Raw genomic sequence first — 25,407 nt, 5'->3', positions numbered from 1 at the left:
TCACGCAATGAACCTCTCAACCACCACGAACCTGCGCACGCTGCGCAAACCTCCCTCCCCCACCCGCCACGATGCAGGGCTTCAACATGGGGCGGTACTACCCGCCCGACGCCTCGAACCCACCCAGCTTCAACAACTCCTCCCACCCGCTCGGCAAACGCGCCAACAAGATCACCCAAGGCATCCTAACCGTCCGCTTCGAACTCCCCTTCGCCGTATGGTGCAACCATTGCACCCCACCCGCCATAATCGGCCAAGGCGTCCGATTTAACGCCGAAAAGAAGAAAATAGGAAACTACCACACCACCCCAATATGGAGTTTCCGCATGAAGCACAGCGCGTGCGGCGGGTGGTGGGAGATACGAACCGACCCACAGAACAGCGAATACGTAGTCGTTGAGGGGGCGCGACGGCGCGACTACGGACCTACTGTGAAAGAAGATACAGCGGATGGCGAGCTGAAGTTTCTAACAGAGGAGGAGAGGCAGAAGAGGAGGGACGATGCTTTTGCGAATCTAGAAGGGAAAATGGAGGATAAAGGGATTGAGAAGAAGAATAGGGAGCGGGTGGAGGAGTTGTATGATCAAGCGGAGGTTTGGCGGGATCCGTATGATGTCAATGCGAAGTTGAGGGAAGTGTTCCGTGGGAAGAGGAAGGTGTGGAGGAAGGAGGATAGGCATAGGGAGGGTATGCAGGAGAAATTCAGTTTGGGGTTGGATATTGTGGATGAGACGGAGGCGGATAGGACGAGGGCTGGGCTTGTGGAGTTTGGCGCTGCTGCCACGGCTGACGAGGGGTCGTTAGAAGCGCTCTCATGGAAACCACTATTTGGGGAGGCGGAAGTCGATGCTGAGAACGCTGTGGAGTCGACTTCCAAAACGAAGAAGCTCAAGGCGGAAGTTGCGAAAGAGAAGTCGAGGCTGGGGTTGCAGCAGACATTAGTCGGGAATACGAGGGCGGTAGTTGATCCGTTCCTGAACAAAGACGCTCCAGCGACACCGAGAGTCAATCTCGGCATATTGAAGAGGAAGAGAGACCCTGAGACGAAAGACCCATTTGCGATCCCGTCGCCATCGGGTCAAGAGAAGGAGAAGACGGATACCGCAGTGCCGACGAAGAAGCAGGCCTTGCTTGGGGCGTTGGTGGGGTACGACTCGGATTGACCGCATCCGCACTCGATGATTGACGACCGTTAAACGACACTCTGTTGGCATTCCCTGGCGCTCGGGTGATGGAGCATATGATACCCCGTTTTCTTTTCATTTACTATCAGCAATTCACGCATACCGGTCTTCTGCTGCAGGCGGGCTTTCACACTTGCCGCGGTTAGGAAGCTTCACACAATGACATCAGCTCACGTTCACTATTGCAGTCGCCTGCTCGCTGTTCATCTAACACAATTTTGAAGATCCCTCAATGACCTTTACTGCTGGTACAACCCTGAACGTTACACTCGCCAATCTTCCACATCCTCAGCATCTGGCCAATACCAAATTTTTGGCAATTATGAGTTCAACACAAACCCACGATGATGACACACTACAGGTAACTACTGGGCACTCACCCAGGGGTATCGGGGATCTACCACCAGAACTACTTTTAAAAATCGCCGACTTCGCTGCAGTCACCGATACGAATTCCAAGAACGTACTCTGCAAGCTCTGTCTAGTCAAGCCTCTCAACCCAGCCGCGACAGAAGCGCTTTACGCCAACATTCATGCCGGCGCCAACTTCAACCCCGTCCTTCTTATACGAACCCTCCTCAGCCATCCCTCTCTCGCCGCCCTGGTGCGCTCGCTCAAGCTAAATGCAGTCTGGAACGGATATCGGAACCAGAAATACCGGATAGCGATATTGAACAGCGATGACCCCAACACCCCTCCAGTAACTCTCGAAGACTTGCAAGGTTTAACTACAGATCCCGTTGTAAAACGGTTACTGCAAGCTCCAGATGTTCACTTCGGGGCTGCAGCGTGTGCATTGCTATATCTCCACACACCAAACATCCATACTCTGAAGTACGCCGTAGAAGGCCACTACCGCAAACTCAAGCTCCCAGAGCTCTCCATCATGGTATCCACGCGACCATGGGAAATCCCCTTTCTCCCCGGCCCCCTCTTGCAGACACCACCAACCTACAACCTCCTCAAAAACGTCACCATACGAACCCCCCACATAGACATCGACCGCATCGCAAAGCTCCTCCAACTACCCAACCTCCACCAACTAGAAGTCTGGAACCTGCGCGAACTCCAACCCCGTCATGCCTGGCACTGGGACGCCGCCCTATTCCCCAACCACACATCCACGGTCCGGCATCTCACTCTGCGCGGCGGCTACCTCCACGTCGACGTCTTGAGTCTGGTGATACGATGCTGCAAGTCGCTGTCACATTTTGCTTACCACATGGCAAGGAATCATAATCATAGGTTCCAGCTCTGGACGAAGTTCGACAGGCCGACGACTACTCATTTCGGGGTTGTGGTTGACGCGCTGAGGGAACATCGGGAGACGCTACGGCATCTGGCGTTGTATAACACGGGGGCGGTGGATAGACGTGTGGCTCCGAACTGGATCCCTGCGTCTCTTGCTGACTTGTACAAGCTTGAAAGCTTGTGTGTGGATGCTAGTGTCGTCTTTCCCCGCTACGCATGGGGTAGGCTGAAAGATGTACTTCCTGCCTCGCTCCAGCGACTGCATTTACTGCATACATGGTATGACTTGATGACAGACTGTGTGTTTGTCAGTGGAGCGTTGTATAAGATGTATGACAGATACCTGTTTCCTCATCTGAGCTTTGTGGAGATGGAGGTGAGCAGGGAGTTTTGGCGTTGGGCGGAAGAAACGGAAAAGGAAGATGAGGGGTTTGTGTATAGGGCGTCGGCTGTTAAGGCGTTGAGGGAGAAGGGGGTTAGGGCTGTGTATAGGAATAGGGAGGATGGGGAGGGTGAGTGGGAGGTTGTTCGGGGGTGGGCGGAGGAGTGACACTTGTAAGCAAGCGGATTGGTTTGGTGGAGAAGATATTTTGCGCATTTCGAAGTCATACATTGCTTTTGTATCAAAATGCGGTATTGTAAGCTTCGTGGAACAGCGCTATGCTCCATCAAGCGTTGAAGTGCACTTGTCTTACACCTGTGCTTAGTGTTGGTGAAAGTGAAGGCACTGAGTGCTCCTTCCTCTTTGGTACCTCACCAGAAGTCTCTGCCGACTTCTGTGCTACGGTGCGTCATGAGCGCCCGAGTGCAGCAGGCACGAAATTCGCCACCTGCCAGTATATAAACTGCTCGTCCCCCGCCACCCTTCTTCTCCTCTCATTCCTGCGGTTTACAGTTACGAAATGGCGCACTCTTTCACACAACCCTCTTACATCCTGCTTGTAACAGCCTATACAGAGCTGTTGCCAAGGTTGTCGCCTACAAGTGCGAATTAACGTTCGCGACCTTTGGGGAGGATCGGAGGCTTATTACTTGTTTTTGCACTTTTTGCACTCTATCAACGGGCAGCTGCGGCTGCCCGCCACCGTTTTCCTCCGAGGACGGTGGCTGAACTTTTTTTGTGAGTTCAAATCATTCCAATCCTTGCTTTTGCGACATGCTAACAAACTTATATCACACCACAATGACTTCCGCTCTTTTCGCTGCCGGCCATTGGCCAATGAGTGAGAGTGAGGGCGAGGGTAAGTTTTGACTACAGGAGCGGTGCTGGACCACCACGTGCCTTCCACATACTCTCGTCGTGATTACCAGATGTTATCCAGGAGGTAGTCGCAGTGATTTTGTCTAGTGCAGATGATCATCTTGTGCTAATGTGTCCGCCTGGCATCTGTGTGGATTAGACGCTCAAGCGTGCGGTGGTGAATTTAGAAGCCTGCTGACCTACATTCCTCGCATCGATCTGGGGACCTGCTGTCTATTCTGAACTTCATCCCGCGGAGGCGTGTTTGCATATCTGGACCTGGCAACGGTAGCTGCAGAAGATCGATAACGGCCCGGTTATGATAGATCTTGATTAAGCGCTCAAACTCTAAGAATTGCGATCTCTCTTATTTAATAAGGAGTACCTTTACGTATATAGTAGTTATATAATCTAAGAATTATAAGTAGCTTATTTTACTTTATATTATTATAGTACTATAAATAGAATAGAAAAACTAAACTTTAAAATTATATATATACTAAAGTAAGTTAACTATAAAAAAGTATAAAATATATATTTTAGTATTTTTATTACTTATATAACTTATATAACGCTAAGACTCTAAGCCTTAGCTTACTTAACGCTACACCTCTAAGAGTAGGTAAAACCTTTAGTTATATATTCTTTAGTAGGCTAGTAATAGATCTTACTCTTTTAGAACTAGTTTATAAGCTATAGAATTATTAGTTTACTAATAAATAACTTATATAACTATATTAGTATTTTAGATCTTTATATTTTAAGCTACTTTCTAAAGCGCTATAACTACGCTCTATAAAGAACTAGTACTAATTTTTAATATCTTTATCTACTTTTTTTTTTAATACTTTAAGAAGTACTAAAAATTTAACTTAGTTATATACTAAGTTTAAAAATACTACTAGTATTAGTTAAAAAAAGTAGTAGCTTTTAAAAAACTTAATTCTTTTTATTTATTTATAAAGTATATAGTAGTACTATTTACTAAAAATATAGCTAACTATATATATAAGTAATACTTCTTAAAAAAAGAGCTTTTTTAAGAAAAAAAAAATATAGTAGAAAGTCTACTTTATTAACTTTAATAGTCTAGCTATATACTAATAAATTCTAAAATATATTATATAGTAAGCGCTGCTTTTAACTATAAGCTTTAGAAAGTCTATATTAATAATATTTTTTATAGTTATAGTTTATAAATTATTTAAAAAAAATAGAATAGTTTAAAAATAGTAGTAGCTATTAAGTAATAAAATCTATATTTAAGTAAATATATATCTTATATATATTTTATGTAGGCTAAACGCGAAGGAACGACTGTTAAGCGCTTAAGGAGCGAGATCTTGAGAGTGCTGCCGAAGGGGCTCTTACCTTTGGACTTGATGACGGCCAGAAGTTGAAGATGCTCGCCACCCAAGATGACTAGACACCCGTCGAGGAACTATTCGTGGTCAAAAGGAGCATCAAAGACGCCTCAGTAGCTTGCGAGGCCTCATCGAAAAGGACCATGTCGAACTTGTCTACATCTGACAGCCCTAGAACACGCTGAATGACCTCGCGCTGAGAGGCTGCGGAGGTGGCAGCGACTAGTCGAGGCTTGACGATGCATGCCTTCATAAGCTCCCAGATAGCTTAGCCGCGAGACATTGTAGCGCCAGAGACCTTCGACTGACGGGTTGGGAATCTGCGCTTCTGCTCGGCCCTCTCGTCGGCGTACTTGGTGTAGGTGAGGGATGACTCATCAGTTGGGTTAGAGCGAGCGTACTTGGCCATCTTTTACGCGGAGCAGTCAGAGATGTTGAACGCGGAGATCGAGCTGACCATTCCATCGGAGTAGTCAGGTGACCTCATATGAGCCATCGTGAAACCCCGCGAGCGCCTTATTCACGGTGTTAGCATGTAGGCGAAGCAAAAAGCCCTTGCAAAATCATACGATGTTAGACAACTACATGAAATCAGTTTGAGCTGGAATACACGCAACGGTAGTAGCAGACAGCTACAAACACCGTTATATGTATTGAGATGCATGCAAAGGATGGAGGGTACGAATACGATAGTGCGATGAGTTGGTCGCTATCATGTGGAGAACTAGCGAGTACCTCCAGGGTCCTACATGGCATGTGGTAGCCTTCCAGTAATAGGGAATGTCGCAAGCATACCGAGGTCGGGACTGGAGATGGCCCAGGGTGATGAGCGATGCGCACGGCAAAATAGCATTGTGTAGGATAGGTATTCTTTGCTACACATTTATCTTCGTGGTTGTGAGCCTCGATGATTACGTCATGTCGCCGCGAACTAGCGTCGCGCTAGTCGGCCGTGCAGCTAGGAAGGAGACGCGTCGTGCGATCACGATCAATCACCCATTCGTCTCAACTCATCCGTCTACACAACAGAGATCATCTCGGCTACTCCTGCAGCCATCGCATTGCGCGATTGCACACTGCCAGATGTGCAGATGCGAACCCCAATCTAACGCGTTCCTTGCGATGGACGACAACGAGCATGAAGTATGCATGGCCATGCGGCGTCTGGTCAGTTCTCAGGCCATGAGGTGACGTAGTCCACACGCTCCAACCAAATACTGGATGCCACCTTTGTTTATAGCAGCTTTGCGACAACTCCGAATCTCTTATGATTTGCGGCTGCATCAACGCGAAAGAGTTCGGTCGGCCACTGGTCCTCACACGGTAGTGAGATCCAATCTTAGCCTGCTCATGTTGCTCTCGCGAAACCAACATATCAACGTGTCAGGCCTTCAACAACCCTTCGTCGAGGTCACTGTCGCGACCAGGAAGCTCTACTCTGACTAGCAACGGTCGTGCACCCCCTCCCTCTCACATGAGCCGATCTTGCTGTGCCTCATGAACGCATCTTCCCCTGGAATAGCGGAGGATTTACCTCATACAGTCCAGATTGACAGTGTGTTCAGGAAGAAATCGACTACAACTCAAACGCTTGGTAGACAGGATGTTGCTCGCATTTATAGCCGCCCTTTGTCTGACCGCAACGACCAGACATTCCGTTCTTCTTCTGAGTGTCGGCTACCTGGTCACGTCCTCCCACAGTCACAACTGATGATTGAAGGCGCATATCGGAAGTTGACAGGCGGCTGATGCATGCTCAAAGCAACTCGGTTAACCGGAAGAATCCCTTCAGCTCCTTGCCCAACCCCCCGCGACGTTGTTATTTCAAATGTGTAAGAATCCTATATGGCCGGGGTCGCTTCCCCCAGCATGGTACCCACTATGAAGCATGACTACGAGTCAGTCTCCGAGGAGCTGTCTCGACAGACAAGACTGGTTGAGGGAGCAAATGGATTTCGGTTGATCAATACATCTCTCGAACCTATTGGACATCCTTCTAGATCTCACAATGAGCAAGATTCTATTCACGGGCGCTACAGGATACGTTGGCGGTACTGTTCTCGCCCAGCTCATTGCAAGCACAGCACCGAGCATCAAAGATATCACTTTCGACCTCCTCATCCGCGACGAAACGCAAGCCCAGAAGCTCAAAATCGTATACGGCTCCCGTGTAAACACCATCAAATGGTCCGGTTTGGATGATGTAGCCTTCATCGAAGACACAGCGTCCAACTACGACATCATCATCAACACAGGCTCTGGCTTCATTCCTGAAGGCGCCATTGCCTTTGTCAATGGACTCGCTCGCGGCATCAACACTGGCAAGCCGGCGCCATGGATACTGCACATTTCAGGTTGCACCAATCTATCCGACCGTCCCATATCGCAGCCTCCACGACCCATACGAGAATGGAACGACGAGACGGACAAGGGCAGGATCTTCAGCTTTATGAGAGCGCTCGATGAGATGGAGCCCTATACGCAGCGGACAACAGAAGTGGGCGTCTTGGAGGCTGCTGATGCTACTGGCGTACAGGCTATCAGTATCAACACACCATGCATCTTTGGCGAAGGCACCGGCTTGTTCAACAAGCAAGGCCTGGTCATTCCCTTGATCATGATGTACGTTGTACAGCATGGATACGGTTGGAAGCTCAATGAAACCGCGAACTTCGATTGGGTTCACGTCATCGATCTCGCCGACATCTACGTCCTTCTCGTACGCAAGATCCTCGAACGCGAAGATCGCGGCGTCGGCTACCTTCCATCCGGCAAGAACGGCGTCATGTTCGCGGCCGTCGGGCGCACACTCATCAAGGACATCAACCAAGGGTGTCTGGACGCAGCATTCGCTGACGGTACTTTGCCACGTGAAGGTACTCCCAAGGAGAGGGAGATTCGGTCTGTGCCGCTGCATGAGATTGCCGACAAGCTCACTGCGGGTCGTCGCGATATCGCGGAGCGTGGTTGGGGTGGGCATAAAGCTACGAAAGCGGTACTTGCACGCAAGCTATTGGGCTGGAAGCCAAAGAGACAGCAAGATGCTTGGGAAGCTGACTTCCAAGCCGAGTTGATTGCACTGAAGGAGAACAGGCGCATGGTGACAATGGAGAGCTGCATCGGCGCGACTAAGAAGTAAGCGACGAGGAGCCATCTTCGAGACCTATACTGCGTATCGACGATCTCTTCTAGTTGGTCACCTTGAAGTTCCTCTAGCGCTCTTAAAACGCAAATAGAACTACGATACGACAATTCCTACTTCCGTTCTCATCGCGATCCAAACGTAAAAATCGCTCCCCGCTCAGAATGTCCTCGACGCGTTTCATGCAACAGCGTACGCGGCTCACGCATCCTTCAGCCGGGAATAACATCCCATCGGAGCTGCCTGCCATCCTAAGCGGCAGGTCCCTTGTGTAGGATTTAGCCACGGCATACGGCGTGGGGTAATGTCCGCCCTCGAGTCAGTGCGGCGTGGACGTTTATGCGGCACTACCGAGTATGAGCTCATCTTTGCGTCAAAATCCTAACCGAGCCTCACAGACCACCAAGAGTTGCTTCAATTCAGATAATGCAACGACAATCTTAGTGCGGCCAGGGGATAGCCATACTTGCTCCAGTGGGATGGTGATCAGACATGAAAGAGATACCATTTCGAGCCGAGACTGCATAGGCGTGCAAGGCCATTGCACTGGGGCGAAACGACAACCATGTGATTTACCAACAGACATAACGATCGCCAGCCTGTTCTCCCACGCCGTGAGGCACGGCGGGTGGCCCCGAGTAGGCCAATAGGGTGTAGTTATGTCTTCACCTGTGGCTGCAGTGGCACTTGGCTTAGGATAGGACACTTTCTCCACACGCATCAGTTCTTCTTCGGTGTTTGACCATCGCACATGTCTCCACTGCAGAACATGTCTCGTCAAATGCAGCCTCGCGGGCTCGAGAGTGATACCAAGCAGTCCTCATTGTTCGCCATTGGCATCCCCTTCATCGTAATCGCCAGTGTCATCGTATTCCTACGCGTCTATGTTCGTATACGCTTGATACGGCTGAAACTGGCTACCGACGACTGTGAGTTGGCCTCTACAACCAACTCTCCCAAGCATCATGCTGACTGCCAAAATCAGATTTGATAATCTCTGGCGCGTTCTTCACCATCTCGCTGTCAGTCGCTAATATGGTTTGTAAGTCTACAAATCTCATATCGAAGGCGTGATTGAGCTCGAGATTGACAAATAGCCCATTCGCAGGCGGTTGGTACGGTGTAGGCAAGCACAGTAAGCAGTCGATACCGATCATCTACTCGAATTTTAGCTGACGATTCCACAGCACCCGACATTCCCAACGAAGACCTCACTCCAATGTTGAAGGCAAATCTCGCAACGCGACTCCTATACGTTGTAGCGATATGTCTCGTCAAGTTCAGCATCCTCGTCTTCTACCACCGACTAGACCCTCGACGACCCACGAGATGGATTGTGTACTTCCTAATGGCATGGGTAGCCGCCCTGTCCATTGTAACTTTCTTTGTGCTATTATTCGTCTGCACGCCGCCATCGCTGTTTTGGGATCCTGCGGGCCAGGCTCTGCACCCAGAGAAGTGCCTGAAGCAGGACACACAGCAAGTGTTCTTCAACATCAACGGCATCATGAAGTAAGCATTGCAACCAAAATCTCAACTTCATGCAGACTCATTGACTCTTGCGTCCTACAGCATCGTTCAAGACTTCGCCATTTACATCCTACCAATGCACATCGTCTGGAAGCTGCAGATGCCGCGCGGTCAAAAGATGGCTTTGTGCGCTCTTCTCGGTGTCGGACTGGTCGCAGTTGCAGCTGGCTGTGTGCGCTTCTACTACGTGCTGTTCCTCTCCGATGAAGCCGATATCTGGTACTACATGGCCGACTCGTTGAACTGGTGTAGCATCGAGATCTACGCGGGTATGTCTCCTCTCACATATTTGATCAAATCCCTCAAGGCTAACTCTATATTTTTACAGCCATCATATGCAGCTCGGCATCGACCTTCAAAGTCCTCATCAAAACCTACCTTCCTAGAGTCTGGAGCAGCGCCGGAAGTCACGACAAGGCTTCTGGCACCCCTCGCGCACAGTCCGATCGATCATATAGCAGCAGATTTGAGCTGAAGCGTTTTGGCACATCGTCGAATAAGTCAAACAGCAATAGGAAGTATGGGATTGAGGGGCTCACAGACCTTGGAAACGAAAGCGAGGAAGCCATTGTGCGACCTGAAAGCAAGATGGGCAGGGATATCGCGGTCTTCGTGACGCAGCACTAGCTCATTTGGAGAGTCGCAATATCAAATGAAGCTGGACAGCTTGATGCTGAGCAAAAGAGATAGACAAAAGCATAGCTTCATGGGAGTTCTGGCGCCAATCAACCATTGAGATAAGAGTGTGCTGTCCGGGTGACTTCTCTATCTTGTATGCTTATGGATAGCAACGAAGAAGGCGAGCCACTTGGCTACATCGTGAACTGGAAGACAAGGATACTACAATACATTTCCACCACGTGCTGGGCACTCCAGAATCCGCATATATGATACCAATTACACGTCGCATGGGTAAGTGTGGAGTGTGCATCCGCAGAGCATCTCTTGCGAGGGGAAAGCAATGAGCGATTTGGGACGGGAAGTGTTCTGGGTCCAGATCGCTGCCTAGTGGCACCGCGGAAACTAGTGGTGATCCGCCTTTCCTTTTTCGGTGATGGCGCGGCACGCCTTACATTCACCCTGAGGCAGCCGCCCGGGAACGTCTTCTGAGCTCCGCGCTCGAGCGTTCGTTGCCTTGAAAAATTGCTATTCATGGCTTCGTTCAGGCTGGCCCGACAAGCCTCGCGCATTGCAGCCTGGCGCGTGCCCAGATGTAGCATAGCTCGTTCTACACCGTACCCGTCTTCGACACTACAAATGCAAAGACAGTTTCCCATAGTCCGCTATCGACTATTCACATCAACATCGCATACCGCTACTGCCTCAGGGAAAGATACAATGGAAGAAAGTCTTCGCAATATGGATCTTGATGCGGCGGAGAAGCACATGAAGGACTGGTTCGGTGACCATGCATCATGGAGTCACGAACAGCTGCTCAATCTTGTCTATGGTACTAGAACTTCAACAATCTTATGAATAATCACTAACATATACAAGAGGAGGACCTAATATCAGTGCGAAACCTGCAGAACTTCAGTGACTACAGTACTGGCGGTCTTCGAGTCGGCGGCGGCCGCCCATCTTTCCCACTCATGACACAAGAAGAATACGGGCTTTTGAACGCGCCATACAGCCAATGGGCTCCTGCACCTTTCAACAGAAACAGCTACAGTTGCATGGACCGCATTTCCCCGCTGATCAAGAGACAAGAGCTCCCAGAACTCAGGAGACAACCCCACATGGGCTTCCTCGCGCGTCTACGCCCCCTCAAAGCAAAGCTTTTGCTCGGTATGGTGCCAATCAGCGGAGATCGCTGGGTAGAACGCGAGATGGATGACCCTGCCAACTACAGGAACCTCTTTGAATTGATCAATGATCTCACCAAGATATTTGAATGGTTCAATCACGAGGAGGTGCACACTCGGACTCGCGACGCTTTCAACTGGATGGTCGACCGATATGTCGAGTTTCAGAAGGCAGCTAATTTGCGACGCGAGCAAAATGGCGTCGAAGAGAAATTGGATCTTGCCGGCATGTGGGCAGAGTACTGGAACGACGGGATGACGAACATGTCGACGCGGACGCATCAATGGGTTGTTGATCGCGTGGATGAAGTTCAAGCTCGTGCTTTCGAGCAGTATCAAGAGGCACTCAAAACCGCTGGAACCGACGAAGCAGCTATCGGCGAGGCTGGCAAGAAGTACTACGAGTGTGTCCAAGATCTCAGAGGCATGCTCACCAGACTCGAGTACACGATCGGCGTCCCAATGACCGGCTTCAAAGGCTACACAGCCACCAACGCCTTCACCGACCTCCCCGTAGCGCAACGCAAAAATACCTGGTCTCAAATCATGGGAAGCAAGTCCTTCAAGCACCAGTTAGCCATCTTAGAAGCAGAAGACAAAGCCGCCGCCGACCAAGCCGCTAACCCACCCTCCCTAGCAGAACAGATGGACATAATGGGCCAACTCACCAAGCCAGCCCACCCCCGTTTCCGCGACACCGAGAACCTGCTCGGCCACTACGAAGAAGGCAAGAAGAACCGCGATGAAACCCGCCTCGCCCTCTGCGGTCCACCCAAGCCCGTCGCGCAAGAACACTGGATCACCATCCTACGCGAACGCATGGACTTTTACGCAAAGAACCCACGGAATCTAGAGAGAAACCCAGACGCATGGGGTTTCGTTTGCTACCGCCTCACCTATGAGCAAACCGCCGAAGAATGGGCTACCTTCGAAGAGAACTTCACCAAAGACGTCATGCGATCTGGAACCTGGATCTCCGGCTTCGACGCCATCAAGAGCAAGGCCAAAATCATGTTCATTGACGGCCGAGAGGCTGGTATCGCGGAAGGCGACATCGCGGCTGCGAAACAACACTTCAAGCGAACTTTCACCATGCTGCCCACGCTAGGCCGTATGTGGACACAGGATTTCCTCGTCGTGGACAAACAAGCGTTCAAATCGCACGTCGACCCCCCAACCGAGGAAACCAGACCGCCGCCGCCGTACGGTGCGTCGTGGGGAAGCAATGGCGGGCATGTGCGTCTTGTAGATACAACACTCAATCTACTTTCCCAGGAGTTTATCGATCAAGTATCGCCGGGATACAAGGGCGAGATGAAGATCTTGTCGAGCCTGCTTCTGGAAGAAGTGTATCCGCTGCTCGCAACGCTGTCTGTTCGTCCATTTGGACTTTGGCCCTGTGCGAGACTGCATCCGAGGGAGGTTTATGTGGGGACTACGGATGCGGCGCAGGAGGGGTGGTGGGAGTTTAGTCGGATTGATCAGAGTTTGATGCAGGGGTTCTTCCAGAGTATGAGGGGGAGGCAGGCGGATTTGAGGGCTAGGGGGAGTTGAGTGGATGGGGAGGAGTAGGGAGTATGTATTGTGTTCCGTTCGGCGAGATTTTGCTCATATTCAAGCTTTCGTAGTTACCCCGATAATTCGTTGCACTATAATGTTTCGCCTATCGCATTCCAAACAAAGGTGGAAATCTCATATAGCTAGAAGTATACATTACATTAGAGACTATCTAATTTGCAAGATACAATATTGTGTATCCAGCAAACCTTAGGATTGCGACACAAATCTTCGCTGCCGCCAGTACCTCCCGTCGACGAGGCTTATGCTATCTTTCCGTTATCCATGCTTTTGTTCCCTTTGTCCTGCCAAACCACCCTTTGTCCCACCTCGCCACTACCATGACTCGCGCTATACCATACAAAGTCTTTGTACACACTTACCTTTATCCCGATCGAGCACGCATCACCAACATTTGTGAGCCATGGTACCGAAATGCTCATCCTACATTCTCTCACTGCCAGTACGATGACTCAACAACGACGAGCCAAACCCATTTGCAGCACTCCATGCGACCCCTACGCGAGGAGATACGCTCGAATGCGAAGCATCGCAACTTCAAGGATACATGTTCCTTCAAAGATGTCCGATGCGAGTCGCGCACGAAACGTGACGATAGCGGAAGTTGACGCTGCGTTTGGCAGAGACCAGGGTGTTGGGTTGTACCAGAGGAAACCACAGAATGTCGTGACGACGGAAGTTTCTACAGCGTCTCTCAAAAGCTACAACCCTCCCCCTACCCAGAAAATATCACGGAAGAGAACTAGAACCGATGTTGACGACCATCCCAACCCAGACCGTCCCCCATACCACCACCACCACCACCACCACCAACCCCACCCTTCACAACCCCCTCCACCATACACACCACACCATCACCCAGCCCATTACTCCAAACCCTCCCAACCCCCACCCAAACGACAAAAACGCCACATACCCAACTCCTTCTACCCCACCTCGCCAACCGCCCGCTTCGGCATCATACCCGCAACCGCACGCTGTACCCTCGCTCACATGGCGCACCTGGGGAAGACAAGCACCGCTATGGGCGTTTGTGTATGTAAACATGTTTCTAGGGTATGTAGAGGTATTTGTAGGGGTATTCCGGGATATGTGAGGGATGTGCATAGGGCGGGGGTCGTGAGGGGGGTGTGCGAGATGGTGGAGATACCTGGGGAGGGGGAGGGGGAGGGTGGGATGGTTAAGGATGGGGAGGATGGGGGGAGTGTGGTGGACAGGGATAAGCAGCGGGGGAAGGGGGTGGAAGTTGTGACGGGGATTGAGGGGAGGGAGGTTGACGCTGCGATGCTGAAGCGACCGACGAAAGAAGAGCAGAGACGCGGAGGGCTTTTCACGCCTTTCTCGGATGATGAACTGAGGGCTTTGCGGTCTCGAAAGCGGGATGCACCGAATGCGAAGACGTCAACACCATCAAGCCAAGCCACGCCATCCACAACCCGCTGTCCCCTGTGCCACTTCGACAGCCCATCAACATCCCCATTCTGCACCACATGTCTAACCCCCTACCCACCCGGTCCGGCACCCAAATCACACGCTCAAGGCATAGTGTCGTATGACAAATCCCCCGACATCTACACCTCGCCGGTCGACAGACAGCAAGCTACACTACTCACCTACAAATCGAATCAAGACCCCGATGAAGACTATCTCTGTACAGGTGGCGCCGGGCCACCCGGTACCATAACTCCCTCTGGTACGCACGTGGCAATAACGCCGGACGAACGTAGACGACTGGTGCGGGAGAGGCAGGAGGAGTGGAGGAATGATAGTTTGAGGGAGGCGAGGGAGCAGGAGCGGCGGGAGATGGCTCGGCAGAATGGGGTGCAGATCCCGGATGGTAACGCGCCGCATTTCTCGGATATGCAAGAGGAAGATGCGACAAAGCAGGCGTTGAGTCTGCATAGAAATGCCGAAGTGGAGAGGGCGTGGCTGCTGAAACTCGCGGTGTACAAGAAAGAAGCTGAGGAGAGGAGGGTACCCTTCCCGTTGAACGTACCTGGCTACGAAGCGTTGGAAGACTCGGAGGTAACGCGGTTAGAAGGAGATGTCGAGGTATTGGATGGCTGGTTGGCCAGTATGGGTTACACTGACATTCTCCTTTCGCCTAAAAGCGATGCGAGCGGTGACAAGAAGACACCGCTGAACTCGAAACGATTAGCTGCCAGAACGAAACGACTCAAAGCGATCCAGCAACGAGAAGCAGACCGGCAGTACCTGGAGCATATCGCGGACCTACAGCGCCAAGCACTTTCCATGGGTTATAACTTTCCCGAAGGCGTCCCAGGTTGGGAAGAGGTTCATACTTCGGAGCAACAACGCATCCTGTGGGCAGCGTATACAAATCAAGTCAACGCCACGTCGAAGAAGAAGAGGAAAAAGGCGCGACGAGGATCACGGAATTCGAACACCATCACCACTCCCGAGGAGCAGGCCCGAATGAAACGTTACGCGTTTTTGAAAGAGAAACTTGAGCAACCATACTGGGAAGAGCGAGTACGTGAGACCGGAGAGTCGAGAAGCGCCATCTTGCGAGCCGGAGGGAGGTGGCCGGAAGACGCGACATACGAAGACGATAATGATGAGGAGTTGAAGGAGCTGGTGGGGTATATAACAGATTTTTTGGAGCTGAAGGAAGAGTTTGGAGATCAGTAGGAGAAATTGTCGGTAGCCGTAAGTAGGCGTGCAGCATACATGAAGATGAAAATATGCAAAGTAGGTCAACTAACTTCGACGTAGGCTCTAGGGTGTTGAGCTTTTTCCTTGAATGAGCTTATCACTTGAGGCGATCTCCGTAGGTCGTCTCATTGCGCCTTCCCTCCACAATTAGTCATCACCCATCCAGCCAATCAGAAGCCACGGCGTCGACTCATCCTGAGCCGAGCGCCATCCGTCTCAGCATCGCGCATTCCCTGCCACAGGGTCGGGCTAGCCCTGCTTGGCCATGTCTTTCTTCGTGTATATGAGCTGGAAGGTTGCTGATACAAAAGATCACCATAATCGACGGTCGAAGATACCATTCCAGGCACTCCACTGCTGAGCTCGCTATTCCACGCCCACACTTTCACAATGGTACGCAAAGCGAAAGAGGCAGCGCCAGCCGCGGAAGAGCATCACGGCGGTGGACACATAACAGTCACGGCGCAGCAATCGCGGTACGCAGTTGATTCTGTCGATGCACCCGCGTCAAAAGAGGTAGGCGTGCCCTCACCTCTCCCTCATACACCAAGTTGAATCATGTAGATACTCGTCAAAGACCTGTCCATCACAGTCGCCAACCGGGAACTACTATCACGTACGACGCTTCACCTGGTAGAAGCACGCCACTACGTGATGGTTGGTCGAAACGGGACAGGAAAATCAACACTCCTCAAAGCCATCGCGGATGGTCTGGTTCCGGGTATACCATGGAGTACGCGCATTCTGCTTCTAGGTCAGACGAGAGAGGACGACTTGGGAGATGAGATGACTGCGTTGAGCCTGGAGAGCGAGACTGTCCTGCAGCATGTTGTCCGGAGTGATCGGGTTCGAGAGCGCTACGTGCGAGAAGCGAAGCTGCTTAGTGAAGCGGTCGAGAACTCTGTTGATTCCATGGCACCGGTTCAGGCGTACAGGCGTATTGGGCATGAAAGATTAGGTTTGCAATTGAGAGAGGGTCATCGGATTGCTGAGAGGAGGAGTGGTGCTCGGGGCAAAGCAGCCAGGAAGGAGCTGATTAAGCTTGAAGAGCGCTTCGAAGAATCTGAGAAGCGGCTGCAAGAGACCGAGATCGATGCCACGAAGCTCAGCGAAGAGACACAAGCAGCTGCGGATTTGCTTGCTGGCGTGCAAGCCTCCCTCGAGCTCATGGATGCAGCTGAGGCAGAAGCAAAAGCGCGCGTGGTTTTGCTAGGCCTTGGCTTCAAGGAGGATCGCATCGACAGGCCCGTGTCGGAACTCTCAGGAGGATGGAAGACGCGCTGCGATCTAGCTTGTGCTCTCACACAGTATGCGGACGTACTACTTCTGGACGAGCCCACCAACTTCCTAGACTTGCCGTCAATTATCTGGCTACAAGACTATATCCGCAATCTCAAAGCCACGACTGTCCTCATAACGACCCATGATCGCGACTTTGGAGACGCGGTAGCCGAAGAGCTCATTGTCCTCCGCAACCAGGTTCTCGAGACTTTCCGCGGTAACCTCAGTCTGTACGAGCGCGAAAGATGGAAGAAGGTCAGGTACATGACTAAGATGAAGGATGCCCAGGACAAGCAGAAGAAGCACATTGAGAAGACCATCGCAGGCAACATCAAGGCCGCCAAGGACAAGGGAGACGACAAGAAATTGAAACAGGCTGCGTCTCGGAAGAAAAAACTTGATGATAGAATGGGGCTGCAGGTCAGTGCCAAAGGTGGTCGCTTCAAGCTGAACCGCGATCTCGCAGGCTACCACACGACGCAGCGGGCGGAGATTGAGATACCTGATTTCGATCCCCCAGTGCACCTCTCCTTCCCCCATCAGCCGCCCGAGTTGAAGTTTCCCGGGGCACTGGTAAGTATAGAGAAGGTGTCATTTGCATACCCTGGGCGAAAGAAATTGCCCATCTTGACCGACGTCAGTCTGACCATACATCCGAGGGACCGGGTAGGTTTAGCAGGCCTGAACGGTTCGGGCAAGACGACGCTGGTCTCCATAATAATGGGCGGTGATGAAGAGGGCGGTCTCAAGCCCACATCTGGCAGTGTCGCGCGCCATGCAAGGGTGAAGATTGGCCGCTTCTCGCAGCAGTCGGTCGAAGAGCTCACTGCGGCCGCGGCTGCCAACCCTCAGACGACAGCGCTCCGGCACGTGATGGAAAGTATTGGCGAGGGCGCACAGGAGAAGGATGCGCGGACAGTGCTGGGTGGACTGGGACTCCATGGCCAGACGGTGTCGGATGTTCCGCTCGTGCTCCTGTCGGGAGGGCAGAAGGTCAGGGTCGCACTTGCCAAGTTGCTATGGCCGCCGCCGCAACTGCTCATTCTCGACGAGGTGACGACGCACCTGGACGCTGATACTATTTTGGGTCTCGTGATGGCGCTGCGAGAGTACGATGGAGCGCTGCTGGTGGTGACACACGACCGGTTCTTCATGAGGTGAGATTATTGCAGTCAATAAATAGAGTTCTTACTAACACCCCGCAGAACGGTGGTGCAGAGGGAGTCGGCGTACAAGCTAGCGCCAGGGGTTCACGCGTCCGAGGGCGAGGCTGACGACAGCAGCGAGTCGGAGGATGAAGCGCCAGGGTTAGCTCCGGGGAGCGTTTTTCGGCTGACTAGAGGGCAGCTCAGGAAGCTTGACGGCGGCATGGACGAGTATGAGGACATTGCGGCGCGGACAGCGGCGAGGCTGGCCAGGGCGGAAAGTAAGTAGAGCGAAAATAGACGCGGGTGCAATTTGTGCGTCGCGTCCAGGTCTCGTGAAGGTCGATGTCTGGCGACTCTGACAGGCCGGCCCTTTGGTTCGGGCGGGCTGGCTTCCCGCTGCACGCACGGCTGACTGCGCGCCTCCTGCGCGCGCATCATAGTGCCCGGCAGAGGCATTAGGGGCAGCTTTTCGCGCCAAGCCGCAGCGAGATAATATTGCTCCAACGAACGCGTCGCTCCTTTTGCCTGCAGCGTCCAATTGGTCTCCTCTCATTAGCCATTGGCGTGCACTATGCCCATCTTTCCTTGTATACTACCCCTTCCGACCGTAATAGTAATGTCATAGCTGCAGCTATAATCCTTCCACGCTGCAGCCACGCATGAACGACTCTGCGTATCGAGATAAGCTCGAGCTTGGGAACCCTGAGTAATAATATCTGCAAGCCATCATGGGCGAAACCGAATCGTCCACGCCTCGCTCCACCGCCGAACCACAGCTCAAGGCGGCCAAGGACAAGAACTGTCCCTTTTGCGGCCAGGCCTTCACCTCGTCCAGCCTGGGACGCCATCTGGACCTGTACATCCGCCCCAAGAACCCGAAGGCGCCCGATGGCGTGCACAATGTCGACGAGATACGGAAGCTGCGAGGCGGCATCACACGGCGGCAGGCCAAGGGCAGCGTGTCAACACCGCGGAGAGACGACAGCGGCACGAGCACGCCCGCGAACAAGAAGCGGATAGCGAGCGAGGATTCGGTCCTCGTGCAGAGCCCGGAAGACGACGATGAGCCGCTCGAGGTGGGCAAGACGAGGGGGCAGTTCAAGGATGTCAGCTGGGGAAGCGGCCACCGGCCCTCACGACTCAACACCAAAACACCAGACCCTCGCCGGGACGTATCGCGGCAGTCGCGAAAGGCCGAGCTGGACCAGAGGCAGAAGTCGAACGAGGAGAATGAGATTGCGAGTGCCACCGAGATGGCGCTGCGGGAGCTGCTGAAGAGCGTGCAAGTAGCCAAGTATGTCACCAATTCACTCACCATATATCCTGCTAACACAAACAGCGCAAAAGCATCCGGCTCCGGCCTCTTCGAATTCGACCCCTACACCCAGAGCTTCCCCTCGCTGTGCCTCCAGATCCTCCCCGCGCCCTCTACCCTCTTCTCCCCCACGCCCTTTCCCACGTCCGAGTCATGGTCCATCACCCCGCCGGGACAGAAGCAGTTCGAAGCGCTGAATAAGCAGGTCCGCGAGCGTCTGCTTGCCTACCAGCGGCAGCGTCAGATCAACCAGGTCTATCCCTCGGGCTCGCACTCCTCCGCTCCTTCCACCACCACCTCGCCCTTGCCCACCCCACCGCTCTTCGACCACGACCCACAACGCCTTTTTGGGCACATTGCAGACGCTTTCCACCACTGGACACAGCAGTCAGATAAGACGAGGCAGGAGTGCTGGCAGGTTGAGATACTGCGCTGCTATGCCCGTGCCGACGACAGGCGACGGGAAGCCGAGGTGCAGCTGGGGAATGCACGCAGGGAGATTGAATACCTGAAAGCCAACCGCTGGACCTCAGGCGCCCCCGATGTATCGCCCATCAGCATCAACCTTGGTACCGACACGGCTAGGGAGCTTGCCAAGCACGGCATGGACTACCGCAACTGGGACTACGACCGCCTCATCGACAAGTGGCGGACCGCTATACGCGAGAACAGGGCCTCGGTCTCCGGTATGGGCGCGCAAAAGCCATTGCCCGGTGGTACCAGTACCAGAAGCTGCTCCATGGCTAGCATCCCACCACAGTTTGCTACCGTGAACCAGCCCAGGCAAGGCAGCCCAATCAAGGTTGAGTCCAACATGCCCTTTAGCGCGCCGCCCACCGTATGTGGTGATGGAGACTGCGATCAGGTTGATGCGGAAGGCGACGATGACGACGACGACATTGACCTGACGCCCCAAACAATTGAGGAGGATGACTCGATGCATCAGATGCAGCACCAGGCCCAGCAACAGGCCTTGCATCACCCCCAGCCCCAACATCACCACGGAGCACCCCTCCAACCCACCCCGCCGCATCCTTCGCAACAACAGTTTCAGCCACACATGCAACCCACCCAGCACATCACGCAGGCCCAGATTGCTCAAGCGCAGGCCCAAGCCCAAGCATGGGCAGCCGCACGCCAGCACATGAACCAGTCACGCAACCAAGACTTCCGGCCCCACCAGCAGCACCAGCTCTCACCCCATGTGCAGCACGTCGGCTCAGCTGACAGCAGTCGCCGAGAATCGCTAGCCATGATGGACCCCCACGCCATGAACCAAAATAACATGAGCGGCATGGGCAACTCCATGGGCATGTCAAGCGGCATGGACGGTCTCGACAGCCACCAAGACCAATTCCTGCGCATGGACATGGGCATGTCAACGGGCTTTGTCGGCTCCAACGACCCCAGCGTCTCGATGGGTTGATTGAACTCTCGAAACTGTTTGATGCTGTTCATAGAACAGCGAGAATTGTCACCAAACCGGCGTCGGACTCTTCGGGCAAAGGCGTAACGTGATACACGGAACGCGATACACGGAACAGTCCACACTCTATTGCGATTTTTCCCTTTTCTCCATCTCCGACATATCTCTTATCACCGCAGAATTTCGTTTGTCGTTTCTTATCTTTCTATAACTACTACTCAGCTCGGCTTTTCGCTATACCCATTATACCCAGCCTTGACAGCTTGATACCCCCAGTTCAATTTCCTTTATCAACCAGAACGGTATTTTTACTTACCGCAACATCTCTTACACATATATACGTACTAATAAGCCTCTTCTCCTCTTTCTTCTTTTTTGTACTCAGCTATCGAGATTGTTATCAGCATCGTTCTTGTTTTTCCTATGTAGATGTCTACACAACATGCCTTCGTTGGCTCTGGCGGGCAAATGTCGTTGTTGCACCGTATCTTGGGAGGTCTTTTGTGCTGTTTTAAGTTGTATATACCCAACACCAAACTTTTCACTTGTTAGATATTAGAGAAATATGGGGTGGATTGGATTGGATAGGATGGGGGGTGGAGTGGGTGGAAGAATCGATTGTACTAAAATCTTAAATGTGTTTAGTCTTTTTGTCTTGGGACTATGGTGATTTTGCGTGTGGACTGCTAATGTCGCACAGAACGAGATGAGATGTGCTGAGTGCAACCGCATGGTATCGCCGACGCGAGCAGTTTGGACGAATCCGACAACAGAGCCAAGATGACGCCCTTGTCTTCATCAACATCGTCCACACTAGGAGGACACAGACGCCACCGTCATACTTCCGACGCGAATGGATTATCGAACAGCGACATCCAGCATGAAAACAGGCGCTGTGCATTCGTCCTGAGTCCGTCAACAGCAAAGCCGTCACATACAAGAAAATAAGCCCTGTGACGAATACCAAGATAGTCGCCAGCGTTCCCACCCTCATCTCAGCACCACAGGTGGTCTAGCTGCCTTGATACGGAGTCAGCGGTCTTCATTGCTGCATCGCGTAAATCGCGTAAATTGGTAATAATGTAGCGGAGTCGTCTTTTACGGCAGCGTCGTTTCCCGTCTGCGCAGAGAGCAAGACGCAGTGTGGCGCGAGCGTAGAGGATGCGTTTGCGGAAACGTGCGATGGGGGCATTGAGAGTGGGTCGTTCTGGATGGACGGAAGAAGGATTGGGTAGGGGAGTGTCGGTGATGGGAAGACACCTAAATACTCAGGGGTGGACGGGTGCGAATTTCATGGGCGTATGGAGAAGCAGCTGGGTTTGGCATGTGATCCAACACATGGACTGGTGACGAAGGCACCGGAACGATGGGTCGGTGATACAAACTGCTGGGTAGAAGTCGCAGATCGTTGTTATACTTGGAGCGACATACTGTATTGCTGCTGATCAATCTCAACTAGAGAGAAATCCGAGATCGAAGTACTTCGACGGCATGTCTGGAGCACTACGTGGAAACTGAGGAAACAGCAATCGCCGGAGAGCAAGAAGTTCCACTAACTTCGGTTTCCGTGAGATAGGTAGAGGAAACTTCAATAACACTTGGACTGGGGGAACGTTCAATAATGGCCAAGGTGGAAGAGGTAGAGGAGTTGGCTACGGCCTTCCGACCAGAGGTATGGGAAGTGGTACTAGGAGAGGAGAGCCATCGTCCGTTCCAGAACAAAATGCACAGATCGAGAAGGACTGGTTCAAAGAGAATCAGGTACCCAAGGGGCCCAAAGCCGACCGGCAGGAGACGGAGGAGGTATCAGCCATCCCACAAGGAGATGCGCATAGGGACAACCAACAACTGATACCGCGGGAGCCAAAAGCTGACAGACTGGCAAAAAGTCGGCAGGTAGACACCAAGCTCGTTCCCGAACAAGACGCACACACCAGGAATGATCGGATCAACGAAAATCAACACAGGATACCCACGGAGCCAAGGGCTGACAGACTGGCGAGGTTCCGGCAAACAGAAATTGAACGAGATCTTTACAGAGATGCCGCAAGACGGGCATACGTGCTTCTACGTCCCACACCGAAGCACCCACGCCGGGGACGCATAGGCGCACATCCTACCCCGACATACCGTCGCTCACGCTCACCCGAAGAAGAACGAGACTTTCTCTCTTCTTTCCCTCCACTTCCCTCATCACCAGCAGCGAACCCACGTCCACCGCCGCTGAACCAACCACCAACATCTGTCACCCCATCTGCCGCTCCATCGGCCAGACCTGCCGGAAGGGTGGCGTGTTCGACCACGCCTACGGAGAGAACATTCCGCAAGGTAAGCGCGGGTTCAATGTCAACTCCATCGGGCTCAATGGAGGGCGACGATGGCAATCTCTACGATCCGGATAAGACTGAAGAGGAGAAAGAGAAGATACGGCAGGAGATCAATGAACATAATAGGGGCCTGCTGGACCCGCCATGGTCCGGTCCAAGCCTGGGTTCTGAGATGGAGGACATTCAGCGTGGTTAGATCGGTTGCTCATACGCTGTTTCCAGTGAAGCTGGATGAAGCAATCTCATCACACCTATGTATACAAGATGATCACGTCTCTCGCGAATGTTTGAGCTCTTGCAATGTCGATAAGAAAGGTGCTGTGCCGATAAGTGAAGGTCACCGAGACGCGCCTTCCTCAACCTTGGGGGTGACTGCCCCTTCAACAACCCCATGACAGCATTTTCCTCTTTCAGCCCATGACGTCCGAAACTTACGATGGCAGCTCATTTGCGCCTGCCATCAACGACGACAACCATTCCAACCCACATGAAGTCACTTCCGCATTCCCGCCTTCACCTCTTCTACATTACTGTTACCGCCGTGCATCACTCAGCGTACGACATTCTCGCAAACAGTTCCTTCGAATTCACACAGCATGACGGCTACCACTACAGAACAGACGACTACTACAACCATTAGCAAGCATGGAACGGCGAAGAAGTGGCTGCAACGGCATCTTCGCAAAGTGGCATCGCGACAGACGCTGAAGAACGATGAGGGACCAATTGGGATACGGCGAAAACCATCAGTCAGGCGGCCGCGTACGGCACCTTCAACAGGAGCGACACCGAGCCTGCAAGATGCACCAGCAGTACCTCCGGTCCCGATACTTGTAGGGCGGGTGTCGCCTCGACCGCCGGTTCTACCTCCTCTTCGTCCAGCGAGACCTGATTCTGGCGTGATACGGGACGTCAATGCATGGCTCGACGCTAGCATGAACACGCCTTCACCCCCGCTCATGGGAGGCCTTTCGTATTGGAGAGCAGCGACAAATGTAGGTACCAAAGACTCCGCAGTGGCTCAGCACGCTATCCCCGTGGTTGGAGCACCCGAAGTCGTCAGACCATCGACAGCCACCAGTCAACACGGAAAGTCGTTCCTTCGTTGCGCCAAAAAGATGCAGGTTCAGATGCCTTCGCTTTTACGAACCAAGTCTCAGCGCCAGGCATGTCGGAAGCAAATCAACAGACAGTCAGCATCGATGCCACTCTTAGCCATCTCCTACGAGGATGTTGCGGAAGCCCCTGGTACCATGCTCATGTCCCGATCTGGATCGCTTCGTCGCCCCGTCACAAGGCCATCGACACGACACCCTTCGACGCGCGCCAGTGCGCTTCTGTCCATCGACCAACAGTCGCAGCTACCCTCCCGGATGGGCACGCCAGCGAGTGCACGACACGGCGATACAGAGAGCGTCTTTGAGCGCCGTCTCAACGCCATATTCATGCGCACGGCACGAAGCGCAGACAGCACCCGGCCATCGACAGCAGCGGCCGGTCTCATCCGCGAAGACTCGATGGGCGATCTTTCCGATGCCCCGACATACTTCTCGGGACCTCCACCACCTTCTTACCGGTCGCGCCCTGAGTCTCTGCTCAGCACTTCTTCTTTCGGCTGCATCGATGGCATGAACCCTACACAACGACAGATCAGTCAGCAGCGAGCGGCATTACAACGGGGAATGAGGTGCAAGTTGAAGAGATTCGCTCAAGGACTTGCAGCATGAGAGCGACATGAGAAGCGACGACAAGGCAGATGCGAAGTGGAGGCAGCAGCAAACGGCTTGTACAGGGTGGAACACAAGACCACGATGATGACTGACGAAGGGATGACCGGAAGACATATACCATATACGAGTACATGACTATACGACTGTTTACCTTGGAGAGCTGGCATCTTCATACCCATAACAGGGAGGTTCATTCTGTCAGTCGGTACACTGTGGGATGCGCAGGCGCGAGGTATTTAGCACAAATGCATCAGATATAACGCAGGGCCTTAGTTTATAATAAATAATGCAGATACAGCACAGGATGTGTCGTGAAGTGATGTTGGAATGCGCGGTAGTGAGGAGGTGGGAGCACGGTCATATGACGTGGGGACGGGCCGCGGTGAACCTAAAGCGGTTGGGGCGTTTTC

General features: G+C 52.6%; 7 protein-coding genes across 7 annotated transcripts; all 7 read left to right on the top strand.

Annotated features, from left to right (window-relative positions):
- Positions 1–71: 71 nt before the first annotated feature.
- On the top strand, positions 72–2,489 carry J4E93_009944 (uncharacterized protein; the record flags this gene model as incomplete). Its single annotated transcript, XM_049347832.1, has 3 exons — positions 72–1,147; positions 1,569–2,364; positions 2,430–2,489. The coding sequence occupies 3 exons, from the start codon at positions 72–74 to the stop codon at positions 2,487–2,489; spliced, it is 1,932 nt and encodes a 643-aa protein (XP_049195061.1).
- A 4,558-nt stretch (positions 2,490–7,047) lies between these two features.
- On the top strand, positions 7,048–8,178 carry J4E93_009943 (uncharacterized protein; the record flags this gene model as incomplete). The annotated part of the gene is made up of 1 exon (XM_049347831.1): positions 7,048–8,178. One exon carries the CDS (start codon positions 7,048–7,050, stop codon positions 8,176–8,178), a length of 1,131 nt encoding a protein of 376 aa, XP_049195060.1.
- Positions 8,179–8,962: 784 nt separating this feature from the next.
- Positions 8,963–10,338, top strand: J4E93_009942 (uncharacterized protein; the record flags this gene model as incomplete). Its single annotated transcript, XM_049347830.1, has 6 exons — positions 8,963–9,110; positions 9,167–9,223; positions 9,290–9,316; positions 9,369–9,693; positions 9,754–9,980; positions 10,040–10,338. The coding sequence occupies 6 exons, from the start codon at positions 8,963–8,965 to the stop codon at positions 10,336–10,338; spliced, it is 1,083 nt and encodes a 360-aa protein (XP_049195059.1).
- A 788-nt stretch (positions 10,339–11,126) lies between these two features.
- Positions 11,127–13,070, top strand: J4E93_009941 (uncharacterized protein; the record flags this gene model as incomplete). The annotated part of the gene is made up of 2 exons (XM_049347829.1): positions 11,127–11,131; positions 11,258–13,070. 2 exons carry the CDS (start codon positions 11,127–11,129, stop codon positions 13,068–13,070), a joined length of 1,818 nt encoding a protein of 605 aa, XP_049195058.1.
- Positions 13,071–14,117: 1,047 nt separating this feature from the next.
- Positions 14,118–15,746, top strand: J4E93_009940 (uncharacterized protein; the record flags this gene model as incomplete). Its single annotated transcript, XM_049347828.1, has 2 exons — positions 14,118–14,123; positions 14,253–15,746. 2 exons carry the CDS (start codon positions 14,118–14,120, stop codon positions 15,744–15,746), a joined length of 1,500 nt encoding a protein of 499 aa, XP_049195057.1.
- A 414-nt stretch (positions 15,747–16,160) lies between these two features.
- On the top strand, positions 16,161–20,940 carry J4E93_009939 (uncharacterized protein; the record flags this gene model as incomplete). Its single annotated transcript, XM_049347827.1, has 5 exons — positions 16,161–16,286; positions 16,335–18,208; positions 18,257–18,477; positions 18,923–19,493; positions 19,539–20,940. The coding sequence occupies 5 exons, from the start codon at positions 16,161–16,163 to the stop codon at positions 20,938–20,940; spliced, it is 4,194 nt and encodes a 1,397-aa protein (XP_049195056.1).
- A 2,923-nt stretch (positions 20,941–23,863) lies between these two features.
- On the top strand, positions 23,864–24,994 carry J4E93_009938 (uncharacterized protein; the record flags this gene model as incomplete). Its single annotated transcript, XM_049347826.1, has 1 exon — positions 23,864–24,994. One exon carries the CDS (start codon positions 23,864–23,866, stop codon positions 24,992–24,994), a length of 1,131 nt encoding a protein of 376 aa, XP_049195055.1.
- Between the last annotated feature and the right edge of the window lie 413 nt (positions 24,995–25,407).

Source organism: Alternaria ventricosa, assembly GCF_023758065.1.
Source record: "Alternaria ventricosa strain BMP 2768 chromosome Unknown scaffold_25, whole genome shotgun sequence".
NCBI classification, from domain to species: Eukaryota; Fungi; Ascomycota; class Dothideomycetes; order Pleosporales; family Pleosporaceae; genus Alternaria; species Alternaria ventricosa.
The sequence above is the reverse complement of the archived record's forward strand: the minus strand, read 5'-3'. Positions and strand labels throughout refer to the sequence as shown.